Consider the following 18496-nt stretch of genomic DNA (forward strand, 5'->3'; position numbering starts at 1 on the left):
CTACTTTCAAACTTCTCCTTGCACAGAAGCCACATAGTGTATTTATGAAAATAGTATCCAAAAGTCAAGTTGGCTGTGGTTGAGAAAATACTTGTATCCTAAATGTTTTTTTTCTTTGAAATGATCTTAAAAGTATATTAACTTGGTTGAAAAAGTCAAAAAATGCTATATTTGAAGTCGCTCTTTACAATATTTTTAGGTTTCTAATGAGACTTTTATACCAGCAGGTTTCTCATTTTCACCTCCATTTGTCTCTTGTTTGAAAGGTGCTTTTTCTAGACATGATTTTGCTTCTTACACAGTGTTTAATAGGATTTTGACGAAAACTCAGAGAAACTGTTTAACTTTTGTTCTTGGACTTTTTTGGGTGTTCTGAGCTGTGTGTTTTTATTTTCATCCTGTTGCAAATATCTGTGACTTGACAGAGATCAATATTCAGGACACTGGGCATTACGTTTTGCTCTTAAATGCCTTGATAGTCCTAGGTTTATGCATGTCCAACAGCGAATCAAAATACCCCGCGCCAGATTTGGCAAAGCAGCCCCATAATCCAATAAAACCACCTCCATATTACATTTTTGTTCTGATGCTTTATTTCTGTACTGATGAACCTTGTATGTATGTGCTTTTCCCAGAATTTTCCGTTTTAGCTCTTCTGTCCAGAAGAAAATTTTGAGCTTTGACACTTGAATGACTTTAGTCAATATCGCGTTTCAGTCAAGCTGCATCTAGTAAATGTGCCGGAACACAACTATTCCGGTAGTTCTTTAAGAACTGACATCATAGAAAAGATTTGTGTTTTCAGGCGCAAAAAGCAGTCATTTAACATTCACTGGATTCCTTTAAATGCCACATTTCTCTTTGAAATCATGTGTCGTTTCTGGCACATCAGTCTGAACAACAGTATATTTGGCAAGGGCTCAATTGCTGCAAGCTGACATTTACTTAAATATACGGTGCATGTTTTTCTAAAGTTTTCAATACAGATATTGTAAAAATGGATTTCATTTCAAAACTCAAGATAACTGTGTTTGTTTCTGATCAGGTCACTTTTAAATACTTCTTGAAGACTAAGCCTGGTTATATTGTTCTTGTGAAGCAGTGATAAATTACCGAATTAAATGACTGGAAATGACCCCCACCCAGGCACAAGAATGCAAACTTTATTCTCGATGATCAGAATCAAATTATAGCACATGAACACCCTGTCTACAAACATTAATAATTTGAGGAAACCAAGAAAGTTCAGAGTTTTCTTGTGTTTGTAACTTCTAGTGTGTTTTTTTCATTGATGATTATTGGCATGTGTATACACTGTTTCAGAACTATGGTGTGGAGACAGACAATTTGAAAAACCTGGTGGTGAGGATGAGAGCAGCCACCAACAATCTACACATGGCTACATCTGATCGAAGGAAGAGCCCAGTGTACGATGGGAGTGTGCCACGCAAGCCTCCAAATGACTTTCTCACGTGTGTGGTGGAACTTATTGGTGCCGCGAAGAGCCTCCTGGCTTGGCTTGACAGGTAAGCAATTTCATACCAAAACATAGATAACATTAGTCTGCACGTGAAAGTACTATTGTCATTTATCCTACAATTAAAAAAAAATCTTAATTCATTATGCATTTAAACCCTCTAACACACAGATAGTACTTAAATGGTAATTGCATCTCATTTAAATATGTCCTCTCTTACCCCATTGGTGTTACCCCTGGGACAAAGCAGAGAAGAGCTTTCGTTACCAAGACAACCATGAGAACATTTTGTTGGTTCAATGGGGCAAGTTGCTTTAACTTGCAGATGTAAAACCTAAAGTCGTTAAAAACAAAACACCTGTGAAGACATTAAAAGCATGAAGGCATCATTTTATACATTTGACTCTTACCAATATGTGTTTTGGGGATGATCATAAATATGCTCTGAATCCAGGGAGTCTTAGCTGAATAGATTGTGCCCCACAGAGGATCATTTAGGATTTTCACTTTGTGATCATGTTAATGTTCAGAATCCCAAGTTTAACAGACTATTTTCCAGGGGGGGCATCTCGCAGTCTTTTTCTCATCATTTACCATTGGTTTAATTTTGTCCCAGTCTAATTGTATGTATTTCTTTGAAAAGGAATCAAAACATATTCCATTTTGTTTGTTTGTGGTCAGTCATCACATTGTTGTTGTGCACTATGATTTTTTTCTTCCAATTATTGCATATAATATACAACATGTCATTGTTTTCGCATAAAGATAACATTGTGTGTATTGAGTTTCTTTGTGTTGAAGTTAACACACCAATACAGTTTTTAAAGATAACTGGTTCACTGTGTTTACTAAATACAGGACACCTCTCACAGGGATCAGTGACTTCACAGCCACCAAGAACAAGATAATTCAGCTTTGCCTGGAGCTCACCACCACAGTTCAACAGGTTTGCACACTAGTTATTCCTACACTGTAATAGCTGTCCTCTGTGACACCGATGTATGCACAATAGTGAAAAACATATAGTATGCAGTAGCCCGGGGGCACAGACATGCAGGATCAAGTGATGGGGGAAGCGCTATAGGAAATGTGGTATGGCAGTCATGATGGAAGCCTGTTGCCCTGAGTCTGAACAGATGATTGCGCTATGTTTTGTTTTGAGGATCTTGTTTGCTAATAAAGAGACATTTTTGCATCATTTGAGAATGTCTTTTGAAATCAAAATAGTAAAACTTTTTTGTCTTGAAGTATTATCAAATAATTGCCACCAAAGTTGATCAGAATATTGAAAGTATGGATTCAGAGTCTGTCAAAGGTGTAGTTAGTTGTAGTGGGGTGCTCAGTGTAAAGAGTACAGTCCTATCCTTGTCTTTAATAGATGACTTCAATATTTGATTGAGAGTGGCCGCTTAATACCACACGTCTCCTTTCTAGAGTTCACTGCATCAAAATAAATTCCTTTCCCAGGGTGCACATTTCCTTACTGGTGTTGGGGATTTCAGCACTTCTGCTGATTTACTGTGGTTGCTTCGTCATGGTTGTACAAATGAGGGTGTACATTTCCCACACTGCCATGGAAATTGCATAGATTATAGTGTAGACTGAAGTAGTCAAATACAAACCTTAAGGGGGGCATGTATTGTTTTAAGTATGACAAAGGTCCATTGGCACTGTTATTGGGCTGGTTCTTGACTATTCAAATGGTATTGTAATACTCAACCACAAAGTTTACCTACTGGAGTACATTTTGTTTGAATGTATTCTATTTTTATATACGTTATATAATTAATATAAACTACAAGAAGTTGTTTCACAATAGTAAGACTTGATATGCTATACAACAGCCTTCGTTTTGTTCTTTCTACCGCAGGCGTTCATGTAGTTTATTGTAATCATGGTGGGGGAGGGGGGGGGGATTTTTTAAGGGTTATTGTTCTGTCTTCTTTATTCATTATCCATTATCCGTTATTGGTCAGTTCATAATACGCTGCAAAGCCTAGGAGCCGGGACTCTTACTCTCAGCCAAAAGGCCAAGCTAAGGTCCTAGCCTTAAAGCCTTGCTGCGATCATTGCGAATGCACCGTTCCCGGAGGTACTGCAATACCGGGCCGATGCGTGGAGTGGACAGAGCAAGCTCTTATTCCATCTCCGGATTGCAAAAATCATGCCTTAATTGGAATTTACAATAAATCCAATCTTCCAGGTCAAAATCGATTGAACACAATTCTAGAACGGTAGCCAGTGAAGCATAGGCTTTTAAATTCCTATGCTATGAGAGCCACTTCAATTGGAGAACTTCATTTCAGCCGACAGTCTCTTTCTTTATGGTGCCACTTTTCTACTTTTTTTTTTGCAGGCAAAGGTGGAAGACAACATTTCTGTAGACTAGAGTCCTGCACCTCTCTTACAAATGTCAACACAATGCACGCGCTCCAAATAAGGAAGCAAAAGTGCAAACTCTGGGTTAGCCAGTAGCAGGATGCCTGCGTAAAACTGGCATGGACACAAAGACTGAAACACTTGCTATTCCAACCAAAACACACACACCACACTTTAGTGTGCTGCCAGCCTCTACGGCACAATGAACTGGTGTATTAGTGCTCTAGTGTGCTGTGCTAGGTGCAGTGCGAAAAGGACTTAACATTTAAATTGGTCAGGTTAGACCTCGACCCAGCTACAAATAGCTTCTGCTATAGATTTTGGGTGAATTGATTATCAGTTTCAGTTTGTTGTCGAAAGTAACATTTTTAATAAAACAGGTTAATTAAGTTATGTCTGACTCTATTATTTTGTTGATTAGTTGTTAGTTATTTCATTTATTTGTCCGAATTATTAAATCTGAATTCATTTTGGAGATTCAGTTTCACAAAATATGATTAAGACACCATCAAGTGTTTTATTTTGAAGCAATGTTAATTCCCTTCATTTTCCCACAGGATACCACCATTCTGAATTGCACTGTTACTCAACCATACAAATCTGTTCTGGTGGCAGATCAAAGGCCTAAGAGCTTGTAGGGACAGTCATCTGATCCACTCTGGCTGGAGGGGTCAAATCCAAAACCGCAAGGGATCACTACTCTCACGGGATTGTCATTTTGCATTTATCAACAATTGATAATGATTCAGCTTCTGTCAACAGGGGATTTCCATCAATAAGACAAATATTTAGGAAGAATCATAATTTTCAGATTATCCGATTGGGTTCTAATTACTTTTCACTTCATAATTATGCTTTTTTTTTTTTTTTAACTTTTTCCCTTACACTATCCTTTGAAATGTGATGTCACATAAACATAGGAGCTGTATATAGGGGCTAAATAATTTCAACAGACTATCACAAATATTCATGTACTTGTACTGTAAACCGGGCCACCAAACCAAGCACAGATCAATTTATGAAGTGTAGAAATACAGTGGTACATCTTCATACGAGCTTAATTCGTTCCAGGATTGTGCTCGCTGCTCAAATTGCTCGAGCCTTTTTTTCCCGGTATTAAGATATTTTAACTAATCAGCCCGTTACCGACCTTTTAAAATAATCGAAGTAAACGCTAAACAGCTATGAAACACATCCTCCTGATCAATAAAACACATTCCATTAATAATTGACCATAAACAGTTAAAAGATAAATAAGCTGATATTAACTAGATCGAGACAGTGGCATTTATACAGCGAGCAATAGGTAGAGGTTGAGTGGTATGAGTTTGAGAGACTCGATGATATGTAAGCACTTACTATACACTCATATTAAAGTTAACGTAACTTTAACGAGCGTATATACAAAAGAATGTTTAGAGCAAAAAAATGTATTTTTTCCCTTTAACTGGACAACCTGATGCTGGCAGTGACCTATCACAAGCGGTGAGCTGTCTCTACTGGTAGTCTCTGGGACTGCTCGTGAACTGGATTTTCCTTTTGTATAGCGTGGTAGATTTTTGTTTAAAAAATAGCTCGTATTTGTAAACTTTCGTGCTCAGAGGTGCTCGTATAAAGAGGTACTACTGTGCAGACTAACTCCTTCAGCTTCTTTTGTCAGTCTGCACAGTGGATTTGCAACCGACAACAGAGCTACCCTCAGAGCTCATCATGTCTGTACATGCTCTTAAAACTGTTCATGTTGTTTTGATTGCGGATGGCTTGCTTGTAGTTTCATTTTTGTAGGCAAGCTTAGACTAAAGCATTTCACCTGTGTTTTGATGGATGGCCTCTTTTGCAGTAGCATTTTCCTGTGCTAACACATTTTGGAAACACACAGGCAGAGGGAATTTCCTTTTCATCAGAAGTGACACATTTGTCAGGGGAGGCTGTTGCCTCAGCTGTGTTCTGTCCAGCTGCAGTCAATATGCTTCAGTGGACTACCACTTACTCTAAACAAGAAGGCAAACCCAATCAGCAAGCTATCTCTTGAAAATGGCATTCATTGCTACTATTGCTTTTTAGACTACTGGTTTGGCACTTTTGACTGGAGAATTTTAGTTTATTTATATCAAGCCATTCACCACTTTGTTCGCAAGTGCGTCAGCGTGGCCTTTAGTTCCCTGTAATGGTTACCTAACTACTCAGAGAGTGGAGTAATTACACTGCCCGTCAATTTCGGTAGGGGTGTAATTTTGATGTAGAGGCTTTTTATTTCTGGCTGTTCCCAGTTTTTCTTCATTTCATACCTGAAAAACTGATTGTTTTTTTTAAACATCTCTATTTTGAATGCATCTTCTGAAAACCTCTTAATTTTAACCTTCTATTTTTATCTAACAGGACTGCTGTGTGTATGAAATGGAGGAAAAAATCCTAGAAGTTGTAAGTATCTTGGATCTGTCTGTCATTAAGGTTCTTTAATCTAAAATAATACAACATTTATTTGAGGCTAATGCCAGTATTGAAATCATGAGTACCATATTTTCTGTAGTATGAGGTGCACTAGATTATAAGGCGCACCTACAAAAATAGTCTTTTGTCATACATTTTACATTTGTACAGGGCATGGGTTTGAAACTACTGTATTTTCCCCACTATAAGGCGCACCTAAAAGCCTTTATTTTTTTCAAAAGCTGACCATGCGCCTTATAATACAGTGCGCCTTATGTATGGAAGATATAGGACCAAAAACTATTTATTGGGGGTGCGCCCTATAACCCGATGCGCCTTAAAGTGCGGAAAATACGGTACTTTAAGAGCTACCTTAGATATCTATGTTCAACGGTTGCATATTTTATACACTTTCGGTATATGTTAATGCAATGACTGATAACTCGGAAAAATGTCCCTGAGCAATTGCATTGGGAATTGAACCAGGGTTGTGGCAGTGAGAGCACCAAAACCTAACCACTAGACCACAGTAACACTCTAAGGCATGAGATTGTATTGTAGTATCACACTATTTTTACCCATGGTGCCAGAAATAAATCTTAGGGAATAGAGAATACAGAAAGTTGTCCTGAAATGTATGAGTAAACGCAAAAAATAATTTGATGCTGATTCGGACTTAGCATTTATTTCTATCTTTCAGGACAACTTTCTGTTTTTATTTATTCTCTAAAATTTGTTTCTGGCACCCTGTGTAGAATGAGTGTGATATTAAGATACAATCCCATGCCTTTTCCTATTTTACCTGTATTAATGGTGATCTAGTGGTTGGGGCTCTGCGCTCTCACTGCCGCTATCTGAGTTCGATCCCCGTTGCAAACAAATGTTTTTGCAAGATCGGAAACATTGATTGATCATTGCACAAATTCGGTGGTATACTGTAAAACTTGTGTAACATCGTACACGAATAAATAATGTGAGCATTTCCAATGTTGTCCACAAGTAAAGGCGCACAGGGTTATAAGGCACACTTTAAAGCTTCCGTCCAATTTGTAGTTCTCAGGTGTCTGATAAGACTAAACAAAAATAATCATATAATCATAATAAACTGAATAAAAAAATGTTTTCATCACAATCAGGCATTTTTAATTCATAAATTGATTCACGTGATCCATCAAATGAATGAAATAATGGCCAAACAACAACCTGGGGATACCATAATTTTAATCCTCAGTACACGAAATCAGTATTTAGGATTTATTGACCTGTCCCATTGAGACACAACTCACCAAAACTCATAATTGAATTCTTTTTTTTTTCCCCAGTCAAAGATTTTGAACAACATATGCGATCAGACTGTAAGAACCACCTCAGACCCTCTGATGAGCCAGTCTGCATGCTTGCAGGAAGTCCAGCTAACCAATATCAAACCGGGTGAAGGACTGGTAAGAAATGTTACATCTGATCCATTATGTATTGTCATAATTTGTAAAGTAGTCTTAGTGGTTTGTGTTTCTTCACAGGGAATGTATATTAAGTCGACTTATGATGGCTTACATGTGATCACGGGAACCACAGAACATGTAAGTATTGCTAACTCACACCTTTGCCAGATTTCTGTTCTATTGTATTCCCCTTTTTGTTGTAAAAGTACAGGACCTCAAACTCTTGGGGACTTTTGGATATGCCTTTTCAAATCATTTTGTTTTGGCATATCCACAAGCCGCCTTTGCAAAATTCCCACCTTTGTCAACAGTGAGACTTTTGGGCTGTGACTAATGCGCCGCGCATATGGATCATTTTGCCTCCAGTCTCTCTTATGAATCACTATCTGAATCATCAACATCAATCCTATTAGATGTGCGTGTTTTACTGTCATTCATTTTTTCTGAATTCAATTTGAGTGATTGAGTGTAAAAACATGATCATAGTTCCAGTGAAAGAATCTAAGACACAACCAATTGTTTGTTTGTCAGTCCCCTGCTGATCTGACCAGGAAAATCCATGCTGGTGATGAAGTGATTCAGGTCAATCAACAGACAGTGGTAAGAATATTTTTTCAATCATATCAGCGTCTTCTTATCGGGGAGTATTGTCAGCAAATCTTAATTTGTTCTTTTTCTGCAATCCAGGTGGGGTGGCAGCTAAAAAACATGGTCATCAAATTGAGGGAGGATCCAAAAGGCGTGTTCCTCCTCTTAAAGAAGCGACCCACAGGAACAACAGGTTTTACCCCCGCCCCTCTCAAGAACATGCGCTGGAAGCCTCCTGTACCTCAGGTACCGTGCATAAGCACTTCCTCTTACGCGTGTCTAACTATTATCTATCTATTATAAGCTTTTAACAGCCAAGAGTCCAAAGAAACAAGCCCAGACAAGTCTCAGTGAGGCTTTCTGAAGAGTTCAACATTCTAGTTTTCCCTCGTAAATGACACAGGCCCGTGAATCAGGGCGGGAGATCAAGCATCCTTGCCCTTCTTCAGCAGTCTGCCCTGATCCTATCTGGTTAATTAGAAACAAATGTCCGGAATGACGCCGTCAAAATAAGCACAACTTGTAATCATCCATTGCAATCACATGTTTAGAGAGACAGTGTGTTTTCACAAGTCGGTTTTCTGCACTTGAGTCTCCTAAGATAACAGGACAACAAAAGTTGCTGTGAAAGCGCTTGACCGAAACTCGAGCTGCGGCTTTGTTAGGTGGGAAGCTGTAGTTTTAGTTAGAGAATGTGATAAGCAAAACATGCTTTCATCATAAAGGTGACCACTGTCAACATGCCTGCGGTGTCTTGTTTTAGCAAGCAAAGACAGAATATCTGTATTTGTGTATGCTTCGCCATCTCTTTTTATATGTGATTCCTACGACAAAAACAGACGTGTCTTCTGTTTTTGAGCTGAATGAATGCACTGCTTCATCATTCCATCTTATTGTTTTTTTGTTAGTATTTTTATTTTGTGTGTGTGTTTTTTTAGGAAAAATAAGTTCAACTAAATAGATAAATAATATCGAAAACCGGGAAGTACAATTTACCCTGGGGTCAGATATGAACAGAAAAAAAGGTGTTATGTAAATTACTTATATTTGTGTTTTTTTCACTTAAGAGAGTTTAAACTGACAAAAACTCACACTTGTTTTTCTTGTGCAATATTTAGTGTATGGACTAGAAGTTTTTGTATGTGAAATATAAACAGTGGATATTATTTAACCCATTATGCTTTTTGTTGCAGAACAACTCCTGTTTGATTCGAACCCAGTCCCCTTGCAGCTCTGGTAATGGATCAACCAAAAAGGAGAAGCCAGCAATCCTAGATTTTTACATTCCGCCTCCGCCTCAAATGCCCTATACTCCAAGGTGAAAAACTTCTCGTTTGTGCATCATTTATGGCGTGTTTAATGCAATGCACAGCAGTAGCCTGCTCCACCATCACCACAATACATATGAAAGAAAATTGAAGCTGTTTTCAATTTCAGGCCTTTTTGTTGGTTTTTCAATGTGTTCGTGCAGGTTTGTTTCCAGGTGTACATGATTACTCAATCACTTCAAAAAGTTCCAGCTTATTTTAGGTCAGCTCAATAGGTAGTCATGTGACTAACTGGGGATCAGCCTACCACCCACAAGCCCAAATAAGCTTTGATATTCTCTACATCTTCCATGTGACCCTTTTTAAGTAGAATAGAAGATGAATGTGTGATGCATCTGTGAGGTTATTTAGAAGGTTTCCAATGCCCCCTTTCCTAATAAGTATATGTGGCCAGACATTAACCTCCTACAGAATATTCTGTTCTGCTTTTTTTCCCAACCCACTCAACTTTCAGAAATTCTACCAGCATCACTGATGCAATGACTCTTATCTTCCTCCTCCAGGGAGATGATAAAATGCCCTGCATGCATTTAAATGATAAAAGAGACTGATATTTTACATCACGTATTTGCCATATACAAATCAGGCTTTGTTTTGTGCTGTTAAAAATAGTCTTGCGGTGTTTGTGCGCTTGTGTTGACAGAGAGGGAAGAACGGACGCCTTCAAGAGCTTTAGTAAAAGGCCAAAAGGATCTGAGTCGCCCAACTCCTTCCTGGACCAAGAGAGCAGGAAACGTGGCACCTTTACTGATTATGGGAATCGAATTGCCGGCTGTCCAATCGAGGCCAATGTGATACAGCCCAAAATGAGGGAGCACAAGTCCTCTCGTGGTTTGTACCTTGTCATCATTTGTTTTATTTCCACCCAGTCACCCCTTTGATACATTGATTCCCTACCTTGTTGCAAAATGTTAATTAATTTCAATTCAACAGAAAATCCAACAAACCTGTTGTTCTGCTTCATTTTCTAGGTAAACCCCGACCACTCTCCATGCCTGTGGATACTTGTGTTGCAATTGTGGATCCCTTTGCTAAGCCTTGGGCGCAGCGTAGGAAAGGTATAGCCACTTTTGTTTTTCAATATCCCAAATTGTATACAAGTTTTATATATCACTCACAGCTGCTTTGTTCTGCTCCTTCATAAGCTGTCTCTCTATTAAACGGCATTTAAAGAATAATTTTCGGAGTAAAGTCACATATTGTTGTAGTGGAAAGTACTTTTTTAGAGGCTCTTTTAATTTATTCCTCTTGTTTTATGTGATCGTTCCTTGCTATAATGCACTTTTAACAACAAACCATATCACTGAATGGAAACAGTGTTTTGTGTGTCCTATAGATCAGGGGTGTGCCACCTTTTTTATCTTGGACATACAAAATGAACAGACCAGTTTGAAAACAAAGCAATGAGACAGATTATTTTTTATTAATGTATATGACCTAATCATTTTAGAAAAAAATGCTACAGTATGGAATAATTTTCTAATCATTTGAATATTTTTCCCCAACTCCCTTCCACTTGATTAGATCTGTCCTTGTAGGACAGCACCACACCACATAATGTTGCCTCTTTTTTTGTGTGGCTGGGAAGCTTTTTCCAACACTTGGCGATTGCTTTTCTAGCCAATGTCTAGGCATGGGCTGATAACTGATTTTCAGATTTACCATGGTGTTTTAAGAGCCAAAGTTTCAACTGTTGCTAATACTGTCTGTGACCTGTAATAATCAAATACTTAATTATGTATTTATTTTTATGGCAAGAGAGCGCTTCTTAAAAACGGCACGTGCTTTCGCGTTAAAGAAGGATAACAATTTTAAGGTTATCAAACCATCAGAATGTCATATGGGCCCATGGCTAATATGGTCCTGAGTGGTCTCCTGTAGAGCTGAGTCGAGCTACAACTGGCCCCCAGGCCTTAGTTTGGACAGTATTGGGCGCAAAACTAAAAAAAGTTGTCACCTTTACTATTTCCTTCATTTAAAAGGTAATTCCATCACGCTCCGGATTACTGATACCCGAAAGTACCGAAGAGCTATACAAATAAACATGAATTGACTTGAAGCCAACCTGTTGAAACTACTTAAAAATAGCCACATACTAAAATAAATAAATGAAAACCAACCTGTGGAAGCCATACAGCCTTCATATTTCTTGTGTAATCTTGAGAGCTTATAAACACTTAGCTGAGACACCCCTATATTTATTTTGTGTCTATGGGCTTTAAACCACTTAAATATTTCCTTCTCCATTGCTTAGTATTGCCCAAGCCGTTTTATTTTTTTCCCGGCATTTGGTATTGTAAAAATAATTTTACAAACAAAAAGACAAAAATAAAGGACACGTTTACCGGAAATTACCGAAAAGTGCCTCGGTTGCCGCATTGTTTTACCGTTGGTTTGTTGTTCCTATATACGCCACGCCCCTTCCCCACTCGCTGTCTAGCAATTGCTACTGGTGACACACGACCACATTTATGCATTTAATGTGTCCCCTGCTTTCAGTGTTTTAATTTATGGTTTTAAATACAATTTAAATGAGAGTATCCATGATAGGGAATATATCAGTAGGGAAAAATTCTTGTATTTTGTACTTGAGACGGTGCCACTGTAACTGTAGGGTTGTACTTTGTAGGACCATGTAAACATGCCGACTCCACTTTGACCACATGAATACCGGTGTGATGCTGGTGGAGTAAGGGTTCATTTATCCATTCTCAGTGAGGGGAAAAGGTGCCAACTAGATGACATTGAAATTTGTGAACTGTTTTTAATAAGTAGCGAAGTAACGCGCCGAGTACACGTTACACAGAAAAGTACACAGTAAAGTGCTACACTCAACACCGAGTTTGGACATCCCTGCAATAGCTGTTTTGTAGAGATGGACATAAAATGTCAAGTTTTGTCCCTTTTTCTTAAGGCGAGGAACTCCTGTACAGATACCTGAGTACCGAGAGGATCCCCACCATAGCTGAGGAAGTGGCTTCGGCGTCTCAACCCACTTATCTGCCTGGCGGCGAGCGGCGTCTCGTCAGATTGGAGCATATCCGTGGCAGCCGTTACTATTCGAACTCTGACCTCCACAACAGCGCCACTATTCCCTACCAGGACGACATAAAGAAAGCGCCCGTGGCCGCCAACTCCAAGTGCACAACTGCAGAACGTTCGCTACTGGTCAGTTGGATCACAAGACTTAAACTTTTGACTCACTGATGACCCGCTTCTTGTTCCCGTTTCCGTACTTTGGTGCCTTCCGTTTTTCATTCGGGCTGTTTTTTTTAATTTTTTTTTTTTTATTTTTTTATTTTTTTTTGCAGTTTCACTTGCACTCTCTTGCCAACTCTGTTTCTTTGGCATTGCCATTACTACCAACTACTCATCCATTGATCCTGCTTTTGTATTACCAGGATTCAACATGAATCCTTTTAGAGTGGTGGCCTGAAGGACTATATCATATGGAACGAATAAAATGTGTTGTCACTTTCTTGACGTAATGCATACAACATGTGCAACTGTGCAAATAGTATACATGTTTACAATTACAAAACACTGATAAAATTGTAAAAATATTTTCCTTTTCCTTGCAAACCAACTTTCTTTGAATGTATAAGCAAATGTAATTGCTGCCTATCATGTTCCCGTTATAAAATATTATTAGAAAAGGCTATTCTAGTTCCAAATTTGGGGGTATTGAAGCCAGCATGACTCAAACAAATGGGTATACGATGCCGGCAGGCCCACAATAATAGTGCGGTACATCACGTATATTTTAACAATGATAAATCTGCACAATTACAGAGAACCAATCTTACCATATGTAGAAATGCATGCTCTCCGCAAGAAAAAAAAGTCTTAACCCGTTGCCAAAAAATGTTGTTTATTTTATAGTCTAATGATATTGATATATTCTAACTTGCATTTCTGGTAAAATTATAACAAAATATATTTAAAATAAGCTGAATTTCTTTCATCTAGCAGATCAAATTTATCAGCCGTCTACTAGACAAGACCATACAGCTTATTTTCTTTTTTTTCTTTTTCTCACTATTTTTTCTCTAGAAAAAAATCATTTTTATAAATGCCAAAATTTATACTTAAAATATGCAAAATTGTGTCGAAATTTAGGTGAGTTTAAAAAAAGGTCTCACAATAAGAAGAAATATCAAACAAGCAACATGGTCTGACAATGACAGAAGCCACCATGCTACACAAGTGTTTTTCTGAGGTAAATAATTCCCCTTTTTTTTTACTTACAAATTAACTTTCAAATTTGTACTGGGCTGATTGGAGGGCTGACGCTGCAACATCAGGCCACCTTGATGTCGAACCTTCAGTAGTAAGGCACTTACTAAACATATTCACCCCTTTAACCTTGACTGTAATAAGGTCTCATCTTGGCCTCAAGAGGATCCTTTTAGGTTAGGATACTTTGCTGTCTGTAAATCACAATGTACATATGTGTACCCAGTGTTACTTGGATCATGTTCTCATTTTTGTAGATAAGGATCTCAGTCTTTGTTGCATCATCAACGCAAATGTGCATCTGTGTCTGTTTTTTTAATTACTTTTGTGATCCCTTAGCTATCTCAATCATTTTTCTCCCGACAGTTGCCTCTTACGAGCTATGCATATTCTAAAATGATCGTTTTTATTTTCATTTTCAATTGACTTTGCTGCATCATTTGATAAATGAATATTTATTTCTCTGGCTCTAACAAATGTTTGTTATGGGTGTCAAAGCTTCGCACATGATTGAGCGCAGTATTTTCTATCTTGTGTCTGATTGCTCTTAACATTTAGCTGGATAACTAATAACGGGTTTTCCCAAACCAGGGTGTTACTATTGAAGCAATATGTTCGTGCTATGGAACACATCTGATAGTATTGTTTAAAGGCAATGTACTGAGCGTTAGCTTCCGGTATAACTTGATTTGCCTTTTTGTAAGTTTTGAATAGCATTTAATTAAAATTTATTTCATTAATCTTTCGTATTGTCTTTATTTTTCATTTAGTTTGGAGTTACTACTTCAATTTCGGACTCTGTGTGTGTGTTTTATATGCATATGACTTCCTACTGATAACATACGGTATGGACAGCACCAAACTATAGAGCCTTCTGGCTTGCTAACCTTTTACGAACTCTGCTTGTGTTTTAAAGCATGTGGTGTAACAGGATAGCCAACGTCAAGGTACCACTCGGTCTGTGTGTGTGTCAGATAATGATGGTTATGAATGCACCTTCTTCTTTGATGAACCTTTAAACTCCAGCTGGTGGACCATATGTTTAAAGCAGTTTTACCACGTGGAGCTCTTATTTCTACATAGTGCGTTGTCTTTTAAAAATTTAAAAGGTGAGGGTAGGATTACGCCGGCTGGCAGGTTTTGCCCTTTCTCACCTTAGCTTGGATTTTTGCTGCATTTACTTGCTAATCTTCTGTTTCTCTTTCCGTCTATTCGGCTCTTGCCTATGCTTACAGCGTTAATTTCCTGCAATCTCAAAAAAAAATTACAACTTCTGGAGGCCTGAGGTTTGCCTCAATACCACCCACACTACCTTTAATCTACTAACCACTAACTCATGTCTGCTCACATTACAAACATCTGCAAGGGAAAGGTATGTTGATTTCCTTATGAGGGTAAATGTGAATGAAAGACAAATGTTTCTGAAGTTTATACCAAATATTTTATTTGGATACAAATTAATTTAGTTTAAATCATTAAATCTTAGTTTAGTACTACTCCCTTATGCTATGTTTTAATATGAGCACGACTGTAGCTTCAAAGGATTATCTCAAAAGTCGAGCTTTAATTTTCTTGCTATTGCTTTAAAGCGTTAAAAGTTTAAGCATTAAACTTTAACTCTGATTTAGTGCTTTAAACCGACTTAAACGCAATCCTGGTAAAGCTTTGTATCTTTAATGGTTAAAACTTTAACTCTGAAATATAGCCTTAAACTGACTTGGACTCCCAGTTACAGCTCTGAAGCTTTTTATCTTAAGAGTTAAAGCAGCCTTAAATGGTTAACCATTGAATTAAATCAGCGAAGCTGCTCAAGTTAGAGCAGCTTTCAAGCTTTGATCTTTGAGTTAGTTTTTTACGTCTTTACTTTGACAGAACTCTTTTACATGCACAGTCCAAAAATGTTTATTCAACTACCAATATAAAATGAAAAATAATGATGCAGAATAGTTAATATCAAATGGAACATAAATCCTGAACTGTTTTATGTATCACAGGGACCTGACTGGCATTCTAGCAGGGACTTCCTGAACCGGTGAGTGTTTTGCCAGCTTTTTTTTCTTCTTTTACTCATTAGCTCATAAATCAAATGCAAAAAAAAAAAGAAAAGAGAGGCCGGCCTCATTTAAGTAGGCAGCCTCCTATAAAATTGTTTTAAAACGAACCGCACAATCAGTGGGTGGTCTACTTTCTGGGTTTTTGACGCAGTAAGAGCTTTATTGTGGCAAGAATCAGATCATTCTGGGGCATCATTTTGAGGTGTTTATATGAAAAGTAGTAAAGTCAAGAGATTAAAAGCTTTTTAAACTACAATGGTTGTGCACCATTACAGTTATTACAGTAACTGCTATGAGAGGAAAAACTATTTTTCAGGCTTGAAAATGGGCCAGGGCTTATGAAGGTGAGAAGGTTGTGGACGAAGTAACGTATTTATTTGTTTATAACGCGCACCCATAATTATAATTCTGTGTAAAATTTTGTCAGATTTTTTTCAGCTTAAACAATCATCGAAAGTGTCAACATTTGTTGAATACATGCGGCCATGGTTCAAATCATTTTATTGACAACAATGAACATAATACCCACATACAATTTACAATGTATATATTTAATTTCCTTCAAAGTCTGAATTATCATCAGATACAACTAAGAGTTGTTTCCGTCATCGGGCTATTTTGCATTTATTTATATCTTTCAGGACAGCTTTTTACAGTTCACACTGCCAATAAATGATTTTAATCATGGCAGCACATATTCAACGACCTTTGTCACTTACAATGCTTAATTTGAGCTGAGAAAAAGGGAACCAAATGTTATTATACCAATTGATATTCACTTGGTTTTCTCCATTCTCTTACAATTGTATCTTGTAATAATTATAGTGCGATAATGACATATAAGGGCAGCACGGCGGCGCAGTGGTTAGCGCGTGTGCGGAACAGTTCTGAGGTCATGGGTTCAAATTCAGCTACCAACCTTCCTGTGCGAAGTTTGCATGTTCTCCCCGTGCTTGCGTGGGTTTCTTCCGGGCACTCCGGTTTCCTCCCACATTCCAAAAACATGCATGTCAGGTTAATTGGCCGGTCCAAATTGTCCCAAGGTGTGAATGGGCGAGCGAATTGTCTGTCCCTGTGTGCCCTGTGACTGGCTGGCAACCAGTTCAGGGTGTCCCATGCCCACTGCCCGAAGATGGCTGGGATGGGCTCCAGCGCCCCCTGCGACCCTACTGAGGATAAGCGGTGCAGATAATGGATGGATGGATGATATATAATCTAATGTGTGTTACAAACAGTTCTGCACTGACTTTACTTCAAATGCTCAATACACATTTGGGAAGTCTCAGAATATCGCCTTCCCCATCTCAAAACATCTTCTCATCGGATCGATGCAATTCCCGTAGCTTTTCCTTTTTAAATTCAAAACCGTGACTATCTCCTAAATGTGAGATATTTTCATGCCTTATTTTTGTGTGGCAGGGTTATTGGCACATGAAAATGGTAAACCCAAAAGCGTAAAACTACAATCCCTAAAATATGTTAATATTCAATGTCGATCAGGCCTGTGAGCTTGGAATGTCTTTCTGGGGGTAATTGCTGAGGCAACAAATAGGTTTTACGTCAGCTTTTTGGGGGCATTTTCCACATTAAGGGCAACTTTCCTGACTTCCTGTAAAAGACAGTGGTCATATCTAAACTCATTCCCCCTTTTCCTGTGTGGACAGACACACACAAACAAGCAACAGATATACATGCAATGCTTGCAGGTAATAACACGTTCGCATCAATCTCTGGTTCACAAATTTAGGTCAGTGAAAAAAATAAGGAAAATAAAGATGAATAAGAGTGTGTCCACATATTATGCAAGGCTGCCTATGTACTCATTTTTAGCACCATTATGACAGATACATCAAGTGTAAGGAAAATAGATTAAATGAACAAAAATGTACACATAATGAGTTACAAACAATTTGACTGCACTTCCTCTATGTCTGAAACCATGATGCCAACTTGATGATTAAACAGCAAATGGTTAAAAGAATGTCAGATTATGACTCCTGAAACTAAATATTGTTGTGTAAACAGACTATGTCTAATCCTAGCAATGCATGTGAATTGCATTTATTGCTCAATGATGGACACCAACCAATGAACTCACGCCCCCTTTGTCACATGACTGTGTCACACACCTGCCACTGCCCATACACAAAATGAACCGGTCTTCATATTTGAGTACATTTTACAAATGTGCATCATAACTCACTCTTTAACATGAAAGCCATGTTAAATAAATTAAGAACAAACACATTTAAATATACAAGGGCCAGTGAAACATGGCAGAGCATGGCGGCAGGATGCCGGACAAACATGGCGCCGACTTAAGTGGACATTCCACGGTGTAAAAGAAATAAAAATGTATCTACCTATGATTTTGTATTTTTTTATAAAAATTAACGTTGGTATGATATTTCATGTATTTCTGCAGATTATTCAAATTAATATTGTTGTTTTTACTGTATGAAAGTTTTTTTGTACCGTTAGAAGGCCTTAAATATTACACACTTTCCCTTTTAATACGTTTTTTCCTCAAAAACTTCAACAGACATTTTGCAGTGAAACCCT

General features: G+C 38.0%; 1 protein-coding gene and 1 pseudogene across 1 annotated transcript in view; one reads left to right on the top strand and one right to left on the bottom strand.

Annotated features, from left to right (window-relative positions):
• The window catches only part of LOC148351551 (connector enhancer of kinase suppressor of ras 3-like), a 71068-nt gene that overhangs the window by 27358 nt on the left and 25214 nt on the right, over positions 1-18496 (top strand). Inside the window, exons 3-14 of the mRNA XM_088354003.1 lie at positions 1324-1526; positions 2336-2423; positions 6236-6277; positions 7609-7728; positions 7807-7866; positions 8260-8328; positions 8416-8562; positions 9510-9634; positions 10288-10475; positions 10616-10702; positions 12559-12812; positions 15875-15912. Of these exons, the coding sequence (XP_088210129.1) occupies positions 1324-1526; positions 2336-2423; positions 6236-6277; positions 7609-7728; positions 7807-7866; positions 8260-8328; positions 8416-8562; positions 9510-9634; positions 10288-10475; positions 10616-10702; positions 12559-12812; positions 15875-15912 (1421 nt within the window). The remainder of the gene's footprint in view (positions 1-1323; positions 1527-2335; positions 2424-6235; positions 6278-7608; positions 7729-7806; positions 7867-8259; positions 8329-8415; positions 8563-9509; positions 9635-10287; positions 10476-10615; positions 10703-12558; positions 12813-15874; positions 15913-18496) is intronic.
• LOC148351552 (U2 spliceosomal RNA) lies at positions 3548-3692 on the bottom strand (annotated as a pseudogene).

Source organism: Urocampus carinirostris, chromosome 15 (assembly GCF_059441175.1).
Source record: "Urocampus carinirostris isolate Australia breed hairy pipefish chromosome 15, RoL_Ucar_1.0, whole genome shotgun sequence".
Classification (NCBI taxonomy): Eukaryota; Metazoa; Chordata; class Actinopteri; order Syngnathiformes; family Syngnathidae; genus Urocampus; species Urocampus carinirostris.